A 16,625-nucleotide genomic window follows, 5' to 3' on the forward strand; every position below is an offset into this window, starting at 1 on the left:
CAGAGATGTGGAGTTTTTCTGCCAGGGTAGTGAACCTTTGGGATGACTTAATTGTCGAGGGTTGTTGAGGCTTGGTCCCGTAGTATATTCAAGGCTGAGATAGAAATGAGAAAGTTGTCTAAGAGAGTCAAGGTTTATGGAGAAAAGAGAAGGACGTGGAGTTAAGGATTATCAGATCAGCCATGACCTTGTTGAGTGATATAGAGCAGTCTCAATTGGCTGAATGGCCCACTTTTGCTCCTGTGTTTTAAGATCATATAAGTATGCAATTAAACATCCTTGGATTGAGAAAGATTGCCTTTTCAAGCTATTGTCAACCATGGAAACTGCTCCATACAATGAATGCTGCCATTTATTTCCTGGAGATATTGCAAAAGAGGCAGTTCATTGCACGTTCTACAAATCTTCAATGACAACAGAAAACACTGGAAATGCTGACTTGACAGGCAGTGTCTATGGACAGAAATGTTTCAGGTTAATGTCGTTCTTTCTGTGGAGCATTCTCTTTATGATAGGTAGTTGTTTTTCTTCTCAAACCCAACACAGCCTTGTCTACAGAGAACCCCTTGATGATGCATACATTCCCTCAGCTCCTGTCTCGGTCTAAATGGAATAGAGACCATTTTAGAATGCAGGTTTGCTTTGAAAGCCCTCTCACAGTGGCTCAGGAAAGCATTACAACTGTTGAACAGCAAAATGTAACTGAAATTTCTCTCATTTGAAGCAATTGAATTTTTATCTGAGTTTGCACAACTCGTGGTTGCTTTGAGGTATTTTGCCATTATTTTCATTGTTTTTCACATTGGATGTGGCCACTGTAATTCAAGGACACATTACAGCCAAACGTGAAGGAGTCCTGCTCTGAAGGGTCACAGCCTTAACTCTGCTTTGTCTCCATGGATGCGGCCAGATCTGCTCAGTTTTTTTTCATCTGTTTCTGTTTTTGTTTCAGATTTCCAGCACCTGCAGTTCTCTGATTTTGTTTTTGAAAATGTACTTACCCTTTGTCCACACTGGTACTGGATCCTTCTGTTGCACGATTTGTGCTGTTCAGTTGCATGTCGTTCTGTTATTCCTTGTTCACCTACAGTGGCCACAAGCTGATATGGGACAAGATAATCAGAAATCTGGTTAGTGATATTGCATATGAAGAAAACTCAGATTTCTGCACCAAAGCGTTTTTAAAGTTTTCAGCCAAGTGAAAAAACATGAGAACTAGGAGCAGGAGGAGGCAATCTGACCCTTTGAGGCCTGCACCACCATTCAGTAAGGTCATGGCTGATCTTCTTGTGTTAGATGTTGGAGAACGGGTCTGGGTGGGTTGCTCTTCGGAGGGTCGGTGTGGACTTGTTGGGCCAAAGGGCCTGTTTCCACACTAAGTAATCTAATCACTGGGCAGGGAATTCCATCGATTCACAACCGTCTGGATGAAGAAGTTCCTTGTCAATTCAGTCCTAAATCTGCTCCCCCTAATTTTAAGGCTACGCCCTCTGCCAGTGCAAACATCCTCTCTATGTCTGACTTACCTATTCCCTTCATAATTTTGTGTTTCTGTAAGATCCTACCAGATTCTACTAAATTACAATGAACATAATCCCAGTCTACTTGGTCTCTCCTCATACTCCAACCCTCTCAACCTAGCGGACTTCCTCTGCACTCAGATATCAACTTAGTTATATGCAAAGATTACCTGTTCCTGTCTTATTAACTGTACATGGTATTTGTAATTCCCTGACTTATTCATCTTACCTCCATTTTTCCTTTAGTTGATACCATGGCTTCAGAGCACGATCGCGATAATGGATTTGTTCAGGCCTCGGCTCCTCAGAAATCAAGCAAATTTATCAAACAAGTAATTTTAACTTTTTGTTGCTTTTATTGGAGATGAATCATTAAAACAAGCACAGCCTTCATCCAGGTCATCATTTTGACTCATTAATTTCTCAGACTGTTCTTGCTGCTAAGTTCAGTTCAGTTAAATGAATTCCATCCCTTGGAATTCCTACAGCATGTGGACTGCAGCAGTTTACAAAGGCAGCTCACCACCGTCTTTGCAAGGGAGCTGGGGACGGGCAATAGATGCTGGCCAGCCAGCAATTCCCACGTCCCAGGATTGGTTTCCAAAAACGTTTGAAAATTGCTGATCTGTAAGCTGTCATGACAACTGTTTTGCATATAGCAAAAATCCTGTAAGAATAAGTCCAGTGTCATTTTTTTTTGTTAAACAATAAATTTTAGCTCAGACTATGGAAGAAACCTTGAGGTTGTTGAACGAGTTTGTGAAGCACTGACAATGCACCCAAATGCAAATTTGTTTAAAAGGTCTCATTGGCTGACTGGCAGCATTCTTTGAATGTTCAAGTGCCTTTTTATGAGCCTCAATCCTCACATGTGAGTCCTTGACACATTATTTTGAAGGAAGAGTGATTTACCCAAACTGACAAGTGACACAGTTTGATCAATAGGCACAGTGTTTCTGTTGAATTGTTTTTTATTGCAAAAGGGATTGAATACTCAAGATTACACATACTTCAGGTCGAGGACAAAAAGAGCTCGTGCTTCAAGTATTGTGTAATTTGTACAGTGTTAATCTACTTACTTCAGGTGGGATGATACTATGGCTTTAAGAGGTGTATTTTGTCCTGTCTTTTTTTACCGTAAAAATTGCTGTTTAGTTCTTCAGTAATTTATTACTCTTAAGTTTTCCAACAGGGTTTGAAGTCGACCGATTCATTATTTTGCTTGTATTTCAACTATCGATAAGAACAAATTTTTGCTCAACAAATTGAATTATATTTGGAACAGAGCACTTCACTCTTGCCTTCAATTATGATAGACTAGACCCAAACTTCTATCTCCTTGATATATTTTCACGGGATTTGGTCGAGTCCATAACAAAGGAATGAAAAAAGAGATTGAAACATTTAAGACATTGAGGGCTCTTGACAGGGTGTATGTGGAACCGATGAGAGGTTCCAGAATGAGGGATTACTTTTGAAAAATTTGGGATTGCTGATGTAAGACAGCTGGCAAGAATTCTTATCAGGTCGTTAATCTTTTAATCTCTTTAAAGACAGAGGAAGTGGAGTCTTTCACTCTTGTTAGGGCAGAGTTCAAAGATTCTTGACCAGAGTAGACTGGAATGTGGAGTAATCAGATCAGCTGGAATCTTGTTGAATAACCAGTCATGTTCTTGGGCCTGAGTGGCTGACTGCAGCTCTTAATTTGTATATTTACATGTTCAAACGTATAAAACCTGGGTAACTTAGGTGCAATAATGTATCAACTTATGCAGCACCTTCCGCACAGCAAAAGAGGCAAATGAATGGCATTTGCAAGTCAAGAGCATGTCATTAGCCTTAAGACAAATTCAAAAAATTACATTGGATAAGAATGACAATTTTATAAGCAAGTAATTGTTTGGAAGGCGGTATGTGCGAGTTGCTGTGCTGGAAATACTTATGGGACCTCAGCTTTGCATGATGCAATAGTTTAGTTGAAGGCACAGTGAATTCTGTGTCCAAATTTGCAAATCACCAAAAAAAGTAGAGTAGCTTGCGTTGACAGAACTGATCAATTAGAATAGGATCATATGGATTTCATAAATGAGCCAAACTGTGAACAAATGGAACATTAGTTAATCTATTTATGGGATGTGGGATGTGAGTCACAAAGAAAATTATGGAAGAAGTTAAAGTCCGGGGAGCACTCAGCAAAGGTTATTCAAGTTTCCAGACAAGTAATGGGATGGAAAGTATGACGAGGCTCAGGAGTCTCACTTTGGGATCAACAGATAGGCAGACAACTATGGGGTGGGGTTCAATATTTGATTGACTGTTTTGTAGATAAATGCATATTGAAAACAAAGCAAAGTAAATTAACTTGTAGTGCAAGTTGCAATTGATGCGTCACATATTATGGGTATCACAGAGACATGGGGGCAAGGATATCAGGGTTTGGAATGAAATATCTAAGGATTTGCATCCTCTCTCAAGGGGAGACGAGGGGTGGGCTTGCCTAGTCAGTAAGAAATATAATTAAATTGATAGCAAGAAGTGGTAAATAGTTGCAATGCTCAGAATCTGAGAGTAGAGTTGAGGAACCACAAAGGAAAATGACCCTGAATAGATTGACAAATAGGCCTCCTAGCAGTTCTCAGGATGTGGGGAACAAAATAAATCAGGATGTAGAAAAGGCAAGTAAGAAAGATGTAGATGGACTGAGAAAGTCAGGTGGGGAGCAAGTCCCAAGGAAGGGAGTCCATGGAATGTCTACATGGAGCAGCTTGTGGTCAAATCCACTAAAGAACAGGCAGTTTTGGATTTGATGATGTGTAATGAGGCAGACTTGACATAGGAACTGAAGGTGAAGGAATCCCTCAGCAGCAGTGATGATAGAATTCACGTGGCTGTTTTAGAAGGAGAAGCTGGAATCAGATTTAATTATACATTTTCTCATTTGTAGTAATGACAAATACCTGACGGAGGAGCTGGCCTGAGTTGGTTGGAAGGGGTAATAGAATAGGGCGATGGTGGAGGAGTTTTGGCAAGAGTTTCTGGGTAATTTGTACCAAACAAATCTGTTACTGTTCTTTGAGAAGGTAACAAGCAAGTTTATCAAAGGAGACCCAGGTGGACATGATAATTTGGATTTCCAGAAAGCCTTTGATTTGCTACGGCACAGAAGGCTGCTTTGTAGATCAGAGCCCATGGTGTTGTGGATGAGGCACTGCCACGGATATAGCATTGGCTAACTGGCAGAAGGTAGAAAGTGGGGATATAAGGGTCTTTTTCAGAATCACAGCTGGTGACTCGTGGAATTGCACAGGGGTCAATGATGGAGCCAGAACTGTTCACTTTATACATTAGCAATCTGAACAAAGGAACAAAGCGCATTGTTGGAAAATTTACCGATGACCCCAAGATAGGTGTGGTGACAGTTAGTTGTGAGGAATGGTGGAGGCTGTAGAAGGACTTGGGTATGCCAAGCGAGTGGGCAAAAGTAGCAGATGGAATACGATGGGGCAAAGTGTGAGGTTTTGCACTTTGGTAGGAAGAATAGAAATTTTTCTGAATGATGAAAGGCTTCAGAAATCTGAAGCACAATTGTGGAGGCCAAGCCATTGAGTGTATTTCAGACAGCTAGGTTTTTGATTGGTAAAGGGATCAAGGGTTGTGGAGAGAAGACAGGAGAATGAGTTTGATAAACATATCAGCCATTAAATTAAATGGCAGTGCAGGCCAGTGACCGAATGGCGCATTTCTGCTCCTGTACGTCCCGCTGTTATGTGGACGGCGCTGGCTCGGACAGATATATTGCCTACTCTGAATTGTCTTGAAGAAGGTGCTGGTGAAATGCCTCCCTGAAGTGCTGCAGCCCATGAGAGCTTAGATACACAGATTAATATTGGGAAGTGAGTTCATTGATTTTGATTCAGTGACAGTGAAGCAGTATAGATCCATTTTCATTGCTTCCATTTCAGTAGAGAGCAAAATCTCATTGCTTCTGCTGTTGGCCCTGACAGCTTTTCAAACCAATCTTTTATTTCATGTATCTGTTTATGCACTGCATGATCGTTTCTCTTGTAATAAAGCATTCCAATACTCTACCATGTCTTGTACTTAAAATTTGATTTTTTTTAAACATCCACTGCCTATTTGGCCAGCAAACAAAGGGAAAGACTTGAAATCTTATCTGATGTTGATGGAATCTATCGATCTGGCACAGTATCTGTATTTCCTCTGCAGCAAGAGCCATTCCATTGGAGTAAACATGGCTCCTGGCAATTTGAGAGGAGATTGTTGTCTCATTGTGTAAATATGCAAGGATTGTAAGCTGATCTCCAGGAGATGCCACTGCAGAGTTAATTATAAGCTAAAAATGGATAATTCTGGTCTATGAGTTGAACAAGTTGTACTCCAAGATTTCAAATATTTTCATTAAAAAAGGAACTTGTGACCATTTTTAATGTTTTTCCAAAAGTGCAAATATATTACTCCATAAAGTAGCTGCAGATGATGCCTCAATCCTTTGTCCTTTTATATTGGCACATGTTCACGCAGCTTCTGCTTCAAATGAGTTTAGACTGTTGTTCCTAAAGTAATAAGACTCAGTTTGTTTTCCCTTTAGGTGAATCACAGTGGCCTGTTATCAACTCTGGCTTTCAGTTCACCATCTGGAGGGGTCAGTCTTTTCTTGGGAAACATTCGACCATTTGTGGGTCGTTGCTGTTACATCTGTGCACCCCAAAGCTGGGTAAGAACATGGAATGCACTTGAAAGAAAGGGGAAGTCTCGGTGACACAGCTTTTGAAGACCAAACATTTTGTTGACCATGCAGTGCTAATAATATTGGATGAGTTGTTGGGGGGATCTAATTTTGACTTTGCATTTCAAAGATCATGAAGTGGCATTTAGGAAAGGTCAAGTATTTTTGGTGAAGTGGGCATTTGGATGAAGTAGTAGTATTTTTGGGGTTAATTGTTCCCCTATTTTTCCAGAGAATTTTCAATACAGGTCATTCTGCTTGAACACGTGTTCCATTAATGCAGATTTATTGGGGGCACGGTTTCTAAAGCGTGAACTTTTAAAATGTGCATTGGCTGTAATGTGATTACATCACCAACACTTGAAGCACTATTTCTAAAGCACAGTTTGTCAGTAGTGTGATGTTGCATGAACGCAACCATCTTGATGTAGACGAACTACCTGTATTTGGCACTGTTTTCAACAGTGTATGCTTTTAAATGGAACTGACTTTGGGACAACAAGTTGCACGTTCTGTTTTCCTTCTGTACCGTTTCTTTGACAGATTTTTTTTACATTCCCCCAAACATAATGTAGCAGATGTTTCTTGTAAAATACATAATCAACCTCTTAAGTGTTGGCAGCTTTCCACAATGAAATTACCTCTGTATTTCAGGCTTTGCTTTTCCACAATCACTTATCCTTGCTGGGATTTCGAAATGCCATCCTTGTTACAGAGACGCAGACACGGTACGTTGTTTAAGATGTGGATGCAAACAAATTGCTGTTTTCACTCTGAGTCAGAAAGGATAAAACAAGCTGAGATTTTATTGTTTTGGTCTTTGTTAGAGCCATTGCCACTGCTCACCATCCAGACCCAGAGTGAGCAACAATTTCCATGGAAGCTGCTGTGCACTGGTAACACAAATGCCTCTTGAAGTTTGTGTCACTGCCATGATCTCTTTCAGGAGTCAGTACGTTCTTCTATGCAGGATGAACTTGAGTTTTTACCCATTTTGTCTGCTCACTGATGTCTGGTTGAGTTCTTCAAGCACCATGCAGCTGCGTACCTCCTAATGGCCTTTTGGTTGAAAAATTGACAACAGAGCTGAATTGTAGACTGACGTGGAAGTGATTGCCCTTTACGTCAAATCAGCATTTGACAAAGTACATGCACCAAACCACCCTGGAAAGCTTGAAGTCACTGGTAACAAGGGGTTGGAAATCACTTAGTGGTTGAAGTCATACCCAGCACAAAGAAAGATGGAAGGTCATGGAATCAGAGAGATGTGCAACACAGAAATAGACCCTTTTGTCCAGCTTGTCCATGCCGACCAGATATCCTGAATTTATTTGGACCGATTTGCCAACACTTGGCCCATATCCCGCTAGACCCTTCCTATTCACATACTCATCCGAATGCCTTTTAAATGTTGTAGTTATACCAGCTTCCACACTTTCTTTTGTGACTCATTCCGTACATGCACCACCCTTTGCATGAAAAAGTTGCCCCTTAGGTTCCTTTCCTATCATTCCCCTCTCAACTAAAGCTATGCCCTCGAATTTTGCACTCCCCGAAGTCAGGGGAAAGACCTTTCCCTTTTACCTTATCCATGTCCCTCATAATTTTGTAAACCTCTATAAGGTCACCTCAGTCTCTGCTCTGGGGAAAACACCCCCTGTCTATTCAGCCTCCCCCTTGAGCTCAAATCCTCTTTGGCATCGTCCTTGTAACTCTTTTCTGAATCCTTTCAAATTTCACAACATCTTTCCTATTGGAGGGAGACCAGAATTGGGCATGATATTCCAAAAGTGGCTGAACCAATGTCCTGTACAGCCGCAATGTGACCTCTTAACTCCTGTACTCTATACTTTGACCAATAAAGGAAAGCATGCCAAACAACTTTTTCATTGTCTTATCTACCTGCGACTGTCCCTTCAAGGAACTATGAACCTGCACTCCAAGGTCTCTACTACCACCCTCTGTCTTATACCTTGGAGCCAGTTCTGTCTTCACATGGTTAGTTCTTCCTGTATCCCACATGATCTAACATTGCCAACCAGTCTACCACAAGCAACCTTGTCAAATGCCTTATTGAATTCCATATAGGTCACATGCACTGCTCTGCTGCCTTCAATCCTCTTTGTTCCTTCTTCAGAAAACTCAATCCACTCAGTGAGACATGATTTCCCACGCACAAAACCACATTGACTATCCCTAATCAGTCATTGCCATTCCAAATACATGTAAATCCTGTCCCTTAGGAATTTCTCCAACAACTTGTCCACAACTGATGTCAGCCTCAAGGGTCTATAGTTCCATGGCTTTTCCTTACACTTGACTTAAATAGTGGCTCCAAGTTAACCAACCTACAGTCTTTTGGCACCTCACTTGTGGCTATCAGTGATGCAAATATCTCAGCAACTGTATCCAGCCATCACTTTGCTTGCTTCCCATAGAGTTCTAGAGTACACCTGATCAGGTCATGGGGTGTTATCCACCTTTGTGCATTCTAAGACACCTCGCACTATCTCCTCTGTAATGCAGTTATTTTTCAAGATGCCACCATCTGTGTGTTAGAGTAATTCAGCATTGAAACAGACTTTTGGTCCAACCAATCCATGCCAAACATAATCCCAAAATAAACTAGTCCAACCTCCTAGCTCCTGGCCTAAATCCCTCCAACATTTTCTATTCATGTATTTAGCGAAATATTTTTTAAATATTGTAATTGTGCCTGTACCTACCGTTTCCTCAGGAAATTCATTCTACACGTGAGCGACTCTTTCATTTAACGTGGGGGTCACCACACCTCAGGTTGTTGAGCTGGTGAGTTCTTCACATTATCCTCAGCTACTGTGGGATGTCCGATCTCAGTCAAGTCGGTCCCAGAGCATCCTGACAGAAGTTGCACAGGGTAGTGTCCAATGCTTAGCCACCTTGAAATGCTTGATGAAAGAACCTCCTTTCATCGTCATGTCAGAATTGTGGTTTTTCATTGTGCAATCAACAATGTTTGTTCCAATTTTTGGCTCCTTGGAACCTCCAGAATTATCTTCCACAAGCCCTGTACAAGTTTAAGGTTTGGGTTGACAACAGGCTTGGGCTTAGACATTCAGTGATGTTATCAACACTGATTACTCCACTTTCAATATCTCAAGCCAGAAACTGAACTGGACTCAGTGTACGAACAAATTAATGATGAGATCAAATCAGAAGTTAGGAATTGTGTGGAGAAGAACTCATTTTACATCACCCCAAAGCTTGTAGGATTGCAACTTTAACAATGGAGAAACTTGACCTCATCCAGCACAATACAGTTCGCTTGATTGGCCACCTTGTCCACTACTCTCACCTTTCACATTGAAAAACATTGTTTGCACTTTATTCCACATTCCAGTTGCACTGCAGCAACTTGTCAAGGCCTTTCCCACATTGCTGAGAAGGACAAGGATGCAGATAGACGGGACTGCAGGCATCTGCAAGTTTGCCTGCCTCCACTCACCAATTTGACTTGGATTTATATCATTTTGCTTTTGTTCACTCATGGGGTGAGGGCATTGTTCGCTGGGCTGGAATTTGTCCATCCCTCGTTGCCCTTGATAAAGGGGTGATGAGCTGCCTTCTTGAATAGTTGCTCCCCATATGTGGGGATGGTGGGGTGTGTTGCTGGAAAAGCACATCAGGTCAGGCAGCATCCGAGGAGCAGGAAAATCAACATTTCAGGCCAGAGCCCTTCAGCCCTTTCCTGATGAAGAGCTCCGGCCTGAAACTTTGATCTTTCTGCTCTTTGGATGCTGCCTGACCTGTGTTTTCTATATGCTATCAGCAGACCCACAATGCCATTAGGGAGTGAATTCCTGGATTTTGACTCAGCATGCGTGAAGGAATGTCAATCTATTACCAAATCAGGATGATCAGTGGCTTGGAGGAAAACTTGTAGATGATGTATCTGAATCCCTTGTCCATTGAGACAGAGACAGAGATATCGTTGGCTCAGAAAATGCTTTTTGAAAGAGCGATAGCCGATTTGTGCATTACAGCTTGTAGATTGTATACATTGTTGCTACTGAGCAACAATGGTGGAGAGGGTGGATATTTGCGGATATGGTGCCAATCAAGCAGCTGTTTTGTCCTGGATGGTGTCAAGCCTTTTGAGTGTAGTTGAACTTGCAGTCATCCAGGCAAATGGTGAGCGTTCCATCACCTTCCTTACTCTAAGCTTGATGGACTGGCTTTCGGGAGGTGAATTACTCATTGCAGGATTCCTAGCCTGACCAGCTCTTGTAGTCATTGTATTTATGTAGTCAGTTGAGTTGAGTTTCTGGTCAGTGGTAACCTCAGATAGTAGGGTATTCAGTGACGATCATCCCATTGAATGTCAAGGGGTATTGGTTAGATTGTCTCGCTGGGGGATGGTCATTGCCTGGCATTTATTTGGCATGAATGTTACTTGTCAGTTTGCAACCCAAGCCTGGAAATTGGCAAGTTGTAAACCCTCTCTTTTTGGAGATAGTCATCAGCTGGTACTTTTGTGTAAATACTTGCCTACTTGTTCACTCATATCTGGATATAGTGTGGAACCTGTTGCGTTTGAACACCAAACTGCTTCAGCACCTGAGGAGTTGTGATTTGTGCTGAACATGGTGAAGTCAACAGCAAACATCTCCACTTCTGACCTTATGGAAGGAAGGTCATTGAAGCAGCTGAAGGTGGTTGGACCTGGAACACTACCCTGAGGAAATCTGCACTCATTGATTTGTGAACAAGTGACCAGTTATTGATGACAAAGGCACTCAACCTCCGCCAATTGAATTTGGTTCTCAGGTTGCTGAACAGTTTGGACCCGTGAACAGAGAGCCTTCAAACCATTCATTACCTGCATAGTGATGTTGTCTCTGATCTCTGCAGTCAGCCACTTTAAGCCTGAAGATAATCAGTTCACCTTTCCTTCAGTTGTAAGCTGTGAATTTTCATGAATAAATCGCAAGTTTTTTATAAATAAATCAGCCCCTGGGCCTCATGGAAACCGATGAAAGTGTCCAGGGAAGGAAGACTGAGTAACAGTGTTCTGACCAGCTGAAGAGCCAAAAGTATCATCTCAGCACAGGAATCACAAACGGCTTTCCCCCATTCACAACTCTTTCTCTTTGCCCGAATTGATTTCTGATTTGGTGTGTGGTTGTGAGGGGAAGTTTATAAGAGGATTTGAGTTTAAATTTGCTTGAGTTATGTGCTGATGGTTTATAATTGTTTATCTGTAGCATGAGTCAGATGCCTTGAAGTAAACTTGTTTTGGAAAGTATAGAAACTTGGTTCGTGTTTTCTATCAATTTGCTTTGAAGAAAAGAGTTATATTGGGGAATTTTGCATGTGTTTTGTTAGAAATTTTGAACATTTGTCATTACTCTAGCAATAAGACCATAAGACATAAGAACAGAAATTAGACTATTCAGCCCATCAAATCTGCTCTGCCATTCAAACATGGCTGATGGATTTTTCTCTCCATAACCTTTGAGCCCCTTGGCAGTCAAGAACTTATCTATCTCTGTTTTCAATATACTCAATGACCATGCCTCCACAGCCTTGCTGAATTCCACAGATGTACAGAATAGTGGGGCTGAATTTCCTGTGTCCTACTGCAGTAAAATTTGACATGGTTGAATTTCTCGAACTTGCGTGCTATTGACACCTAAAATCATAGAATCCTGTAATGCTGAAGCAGGGCCTTTGACCCATCATTCTGACCTTCAGAAGCTCATCCCACCTAGACCCATCCACCTGTGTTATCCCTGGAACTCTGCATTTTCCATGGCCAATCACCAAACCTGTACATCGTTGGACTGAGGGAGGGAACCGGACAAAACCCACACAGACACTGGGAGAATGTGCAAACTCCACACAGATAGTCACCCAAGGCTGGAACTGAACTACTGGACCACCTCACCCAAGTGGAGGTAGTTACCATGCAAAGACTGCATTGACTCAAGGAGGCATCTCACCAACTTGGGCAGTTGGGTGTTTGCAGTAAATGCTGACCTGGTCTGTGATGCTCATATTCCATGATTACATTTAAAGCACAATGCGTTTTGCTATTCAAGAGGTTTGAGAACTTGGCTTCTGGCCAACTTAAAAAAATATGAAAATGTCAACAGCTGACACAAATCTGAACAACTTAAGAGTGCATTTCTGGCAAGGAGCCTCAACATGAGGAATGTGACAAACATTGATACCTTCTTTTGTGGTGCAATGTCTTTTCAGGTACAGGGTTATGGTAAGAAATGATTTCTGCAGTTCCTTGCGAGTCAAAGTCTTGTGCTGTAATGAGGTTGCAATACATATTCTAGCACTGAAATGTTGGATTCTGTGTGCGAGAAGAGCATGTCTTCAATTGTTGTAAAGCAACAGCAAATGTCCAACATACCATTCTGTCCTTTTGAAGTAATACTACTTCAACAAGACTGATGCGTTTATTGATGAATTGTGATGACTGATTGAACAAAAGTAATGGCAGTGACAATAAGCTCATACTTATTTCTGATCTATATCACCCCTGTCAGTAGTGAGTGATTTTTCACATATGTTCAACTTGAATTTCCGCCGATTATTGTCTTCTATGCAAAGTTTGCATTTCATAAGCAGTGTGCAGAATTTGTAATACGAAGTGCCACCTCGTTCATTCCTGTGAAACGCTCTTTGCTGAACTGCCCATACAGATATCGTGGATGGCTGGCTCGACGCCTGTGCTATTTCCTGTTTGTTGATGGCTGCACAGTTTACCCAGATGTTCCCTTCCTGGAGCACAAAATAATCAACAATGCAAGGTAAGAAATTTATTGATACATATGCTGTTAATGTAGGAAAGTTCTCCTATTGCCTTTTCCTTCCATTTTAGAATGGGTTTACAGTGATAAAAGCAACTAATTCTGTTTATGCAGAGTTCAGGAAGCCATTAGGGAAAACTCATGTGGTATATATGACCAAAAGTCAACTTGTAACATGAGGAATGTACTCGGAATCTTCCACCAGATCCAAGCTACAATCTCGCCCCTCTTACTCAGGTACGAGTCCATTTCACAACTTGGTAAAATGCTGCATTTGTGCAAAACTGTCCCTGCACTGAAGTCATCTGGTTGTTCTTGCACATGCTGTGATTTCCCTCTATATACGTTTCAAACAGGTATGCTGTTTTGGACATGTAGGGGGTGATGGATTCTCAGGGCAACGTAGCACAAACAGCCAAGTTTCTGGTATTGAGACTGGCTCTAATGCAACGAGGGGCACGTGGGCTTCCAAGAGATCAATTGTGTTAGGGGATTCTGTAGTCAGAGATACAGACAGACGTTTCTGTGGCCCGCAGAGAAAAAGCAGAATGGTGTGTTGTTTCCCTGGTGCCAGGATCAAGGATGTCTCAGAATGTTCTCACATTGGAACCAACAACATTGGAAGGGAAAAGGTTGAGACTCTGAAGGGAGATTAAAGAGAGTTAGGCAGAAATTTAAAAAGGAGATCCTCCAGGGTAGTAACACCTGGATTACTCCCAGTGCTACGAGCTAGTGAGGGCAGGAAGAGGAGGATAGAGCAGATGAATGCATGGCTGAGGAGCCTGTGTATGGGAGAAGGATCCACATTTTTGGATCACTGGAATCTCTTTTGGGGTAGAAGTGACCTGTACAAGAAGGACGGATTGCACTTTAATTGGAAGGGGGCAAATATACTGGCAAGGAAATTTGCTAGAACTGCTTGGGAGGATTTAAACTAGGAAGGTGGTGGGGTGGGGGGGGGGGGGGACCCAGGGAGACGGTGAGAAAAGAGATCGATCTGAGACGGGTACAGCTGAGAACAGAAGTGAGTCAAACAGTCAGGGCTGGTAGGGACAAGGTAGGACTAATAAATTAAACTGCATTTATTTCAATGCAAGGAGCCTAACAAGGAAGGCAGATGAACTCAGGGCACAGTTAGGAACATGGGACTGGGATATCATAGCAATTACAGAAACATGGCTCAGGGATGGGCAGGACTGGCAGCTTAATGTTCCAGGATACAAATGCTACAGCAAGGATAGAGAGGGAGGCAAGAGAGGAGAGGGAGTGGCATTTTTGCTCAGGGATAGCATTGCAGCAGTGCTGAGGGAGGATATTCCCGGAAATACATCCAGGGAAGTTATTTGGATGGAACTGAGAAATAAGAAAGGGATGATCACCTTATTGGGATTGTATTATAGACCCCCTAATAAGTCAGAGGAAAATTGAGAAACAAACTGGTAAGGAGATCTCAGCTATCTGTAAGAGTAATAGGGTAGTTATGGTAGGGGATTTTGACTTTGCAAACGTCGACTGGGACTACCATAATGTTAAAGGTTTAGATGGAGAGGAATTTGTTAAGTGTGTACAAGACAATTTTCTGATTCAGTATGTGGATGTACCTACTAGAGAAGGTTTAAAACTTGACCTCCTCTTGGGAAATAAGGCAGGGCAGGTGACTGAGGTGTCAGTGGGGGAGCACTTTGGTGCCAGCGACCATAATTCTATTTGTTTTAAAATAGTGATGGAAAAGGATAGACCAGATCTAAAAGTTGAAGTTCTAAATTGGAGAAAAGCCAATTTTGATGGTATTAGGCAAGAAATTTCGAAAGCTGATTGGGGTAGATGTTCGCAGGTGAAGGGACGGTTGGAAAATGGGAAGCCTTCAGAAATTAGATAACAAGAATTCAAAGAAAGTATATTCCTGTTAGGGTGAAAGGGAAGGCTGGTAGGTATAGGGAATGCTGGATGACTAAAGAAATTGAGGGTTTGGTTAAGAAAAAGAAGGAAGCATATGTCAGGTATAGACAGGATAGATCGAGTGAATCCTTAGAAGAGTAGAAAGAAAGTAGGAGTATACTTAAGAGGGAAATCAGGAGGGCAAAACGGGGACATGAGATAGCTTTGGCAAATAGCATTAAGGAGAATCCAAAGGGATTTTACAAACGTATTAAGGACAAAAGGGTAACTAGGGAGAGAATAGGGCCCCTCAAAGATCAGCAAGGCAGCCTTTGTGTGGAGCCACAGATAATGGGGGAGATACTAAATGAATATTTTGCATCAGTATTGACTGTGGAAAAGGATATGGAAGATATAGACTGTAGGAAAATAGATGGTGACATCTTGCAAAATGTCCAGATTACGGGGGGGGGGGGGGGGGGGGGGGGGGGAGTGCTGGATGTCTTGAAACGGTTAAAGGTGGATAAATCCCCAGGACTTGATCAGGTGTACCCGAGAACTCTGTGGGAAGCAAGAGAAGTGATTGCTGGGCCTCTTGCTGAGACATTTGTATCATCGCTAGTCACAGGTGAGGTGCTGGAAGACTGGAGGTTGGCAAACGTGGTGCCACTGTTTAAGAAGGGTGGTAAAGACAAGCCAGGGAACTGTAGACCGGTGAGCCTGTCCTCGGTGGTGGGCAAGTTGTTGGAGGGAATCCTGAGGGACAGGATGTACATGTATTTGGAAAGACAAGGACTGATTTGCGATAGTCAACATGGCTTTGTGCATGGGAAATCATGTCTCACAAACTTGATTGAGTTTTTTGAAGAAGTAACAAAGAAGATTGATGAGGGCAGAGCAGTAGATGTGATCTATATGGACTTCAGTAAGGCGTTCGACAAGGTTCCCCATGGGAGACTGATTAGCAAGGCTAGATCGCATGGAATACAGGGAGAACTCGCCATTTGGATACAGAACTGACTCAAAGGTAGAAGACAGGGTTGTTTTTCAGACTGGAGGCCTGTGACCAGTGGAGTGCCACAAGGATTGGTGCTGGGCCCTCTACTTTTCGTAATTTACAGAAATGATTTGGATGCGAGCATAGGAGTACAATTAGTAAGTTTGCAGATGACACCAAAATTGGGGGTGTAGTGGACAGCGAAGAGGGTGACCTCAGATTACAACAGGATCTGGACCAGATGGGCCAATGGGCTGAGAAGTAGCAGGTGGCGTTTAATTCAGATAAATGTGAGGTGCTGCATTTTGGGAAAACAAATCTTAGCAGGACTTATACACTTAATGGTAAGGTCCTAGGGAGTGTTGCTGAACAGAGACCTTGGAGTGCAGGTTCATTGCTCCTTGAAAGTGGAGTAGCAGGTAGACAGGATTGTGAAGAAGGTGTTTGGTATGCTTTCTTTTATTGGTCAGAGTATTGAGAACAGGAGTTGTGAGGTCATGTTGCGGCTGTACAGGACATTGGTGAGGCCACTATTGAAATATTGCGTGCAATTTTGGTCTCCTTTCTATCAGAAAGATGTTGTGAAACTTGGAAGGGTTCAGAAAAGATGTACAAGGATGTTGCCAGTGTTGGAGGATTTGAGTTATCGGGAGAGGCTGAACAGGTTGGGGCTGTTTTCC

At 42.2% G+C, this 16,625-nt stretch overlaps 1 protein-coding gene across 1 annotated transcript in view; it reads left to right on the plus strand.

Moving 5' to 3' along the window:
* Positions 1–802: 802 nt before the first annotated feature.
* The window catches only part of LOC140459688 (glycerol-3-phosphate acyltransferase 1, mitochondrial-like), a 50,462-nt gene continuing 34,639 nt past the window's right edge, over positions 803–16,625 (plus strand). Inside the window, exons 1-6 of the mRNA XM_072554053.1 lie at positions 803–1,130; positions 1,767–1,852; positions 6,130–6,255; positions 6,922–6,995; positions 12,963–13,070; positions 13,185–13,307. Coding sequence (XP_072410154.1) covers positions 992–1,130; positions 1,767–1,852; positions 6,130–6,255; positions 6,922–6,995; positions 12,963–13,070; positions 13,185–13,307 — 656 coding nt within the window. The 5' untranslated portion in view covers positions 803–991. The remainder of the gene's footprint in view (positions 1,131–1,766; positions 1,853–6,129; positions 6,256–6,921; positions 6,996–12,962; positions 13,071–13,184; positions 13,308–16,625) is intronic.

This window comes from Chiloscyllium punctatum, chromosome 35, assembly GCF_047496795.1.
Source record: "Chiloscyllium punctatum isolate Juve2018m chromosome 35, sChiPun1.3, whole genome shotgun sequence".
NCBI classification, from domain to species: Eukaryota; Metazoa; Chordata; class Chondrichthyes; order Orectolobiformes; family Hemiscylliidae; genus Chiloscyllium; species Chiloscyllium punctatum.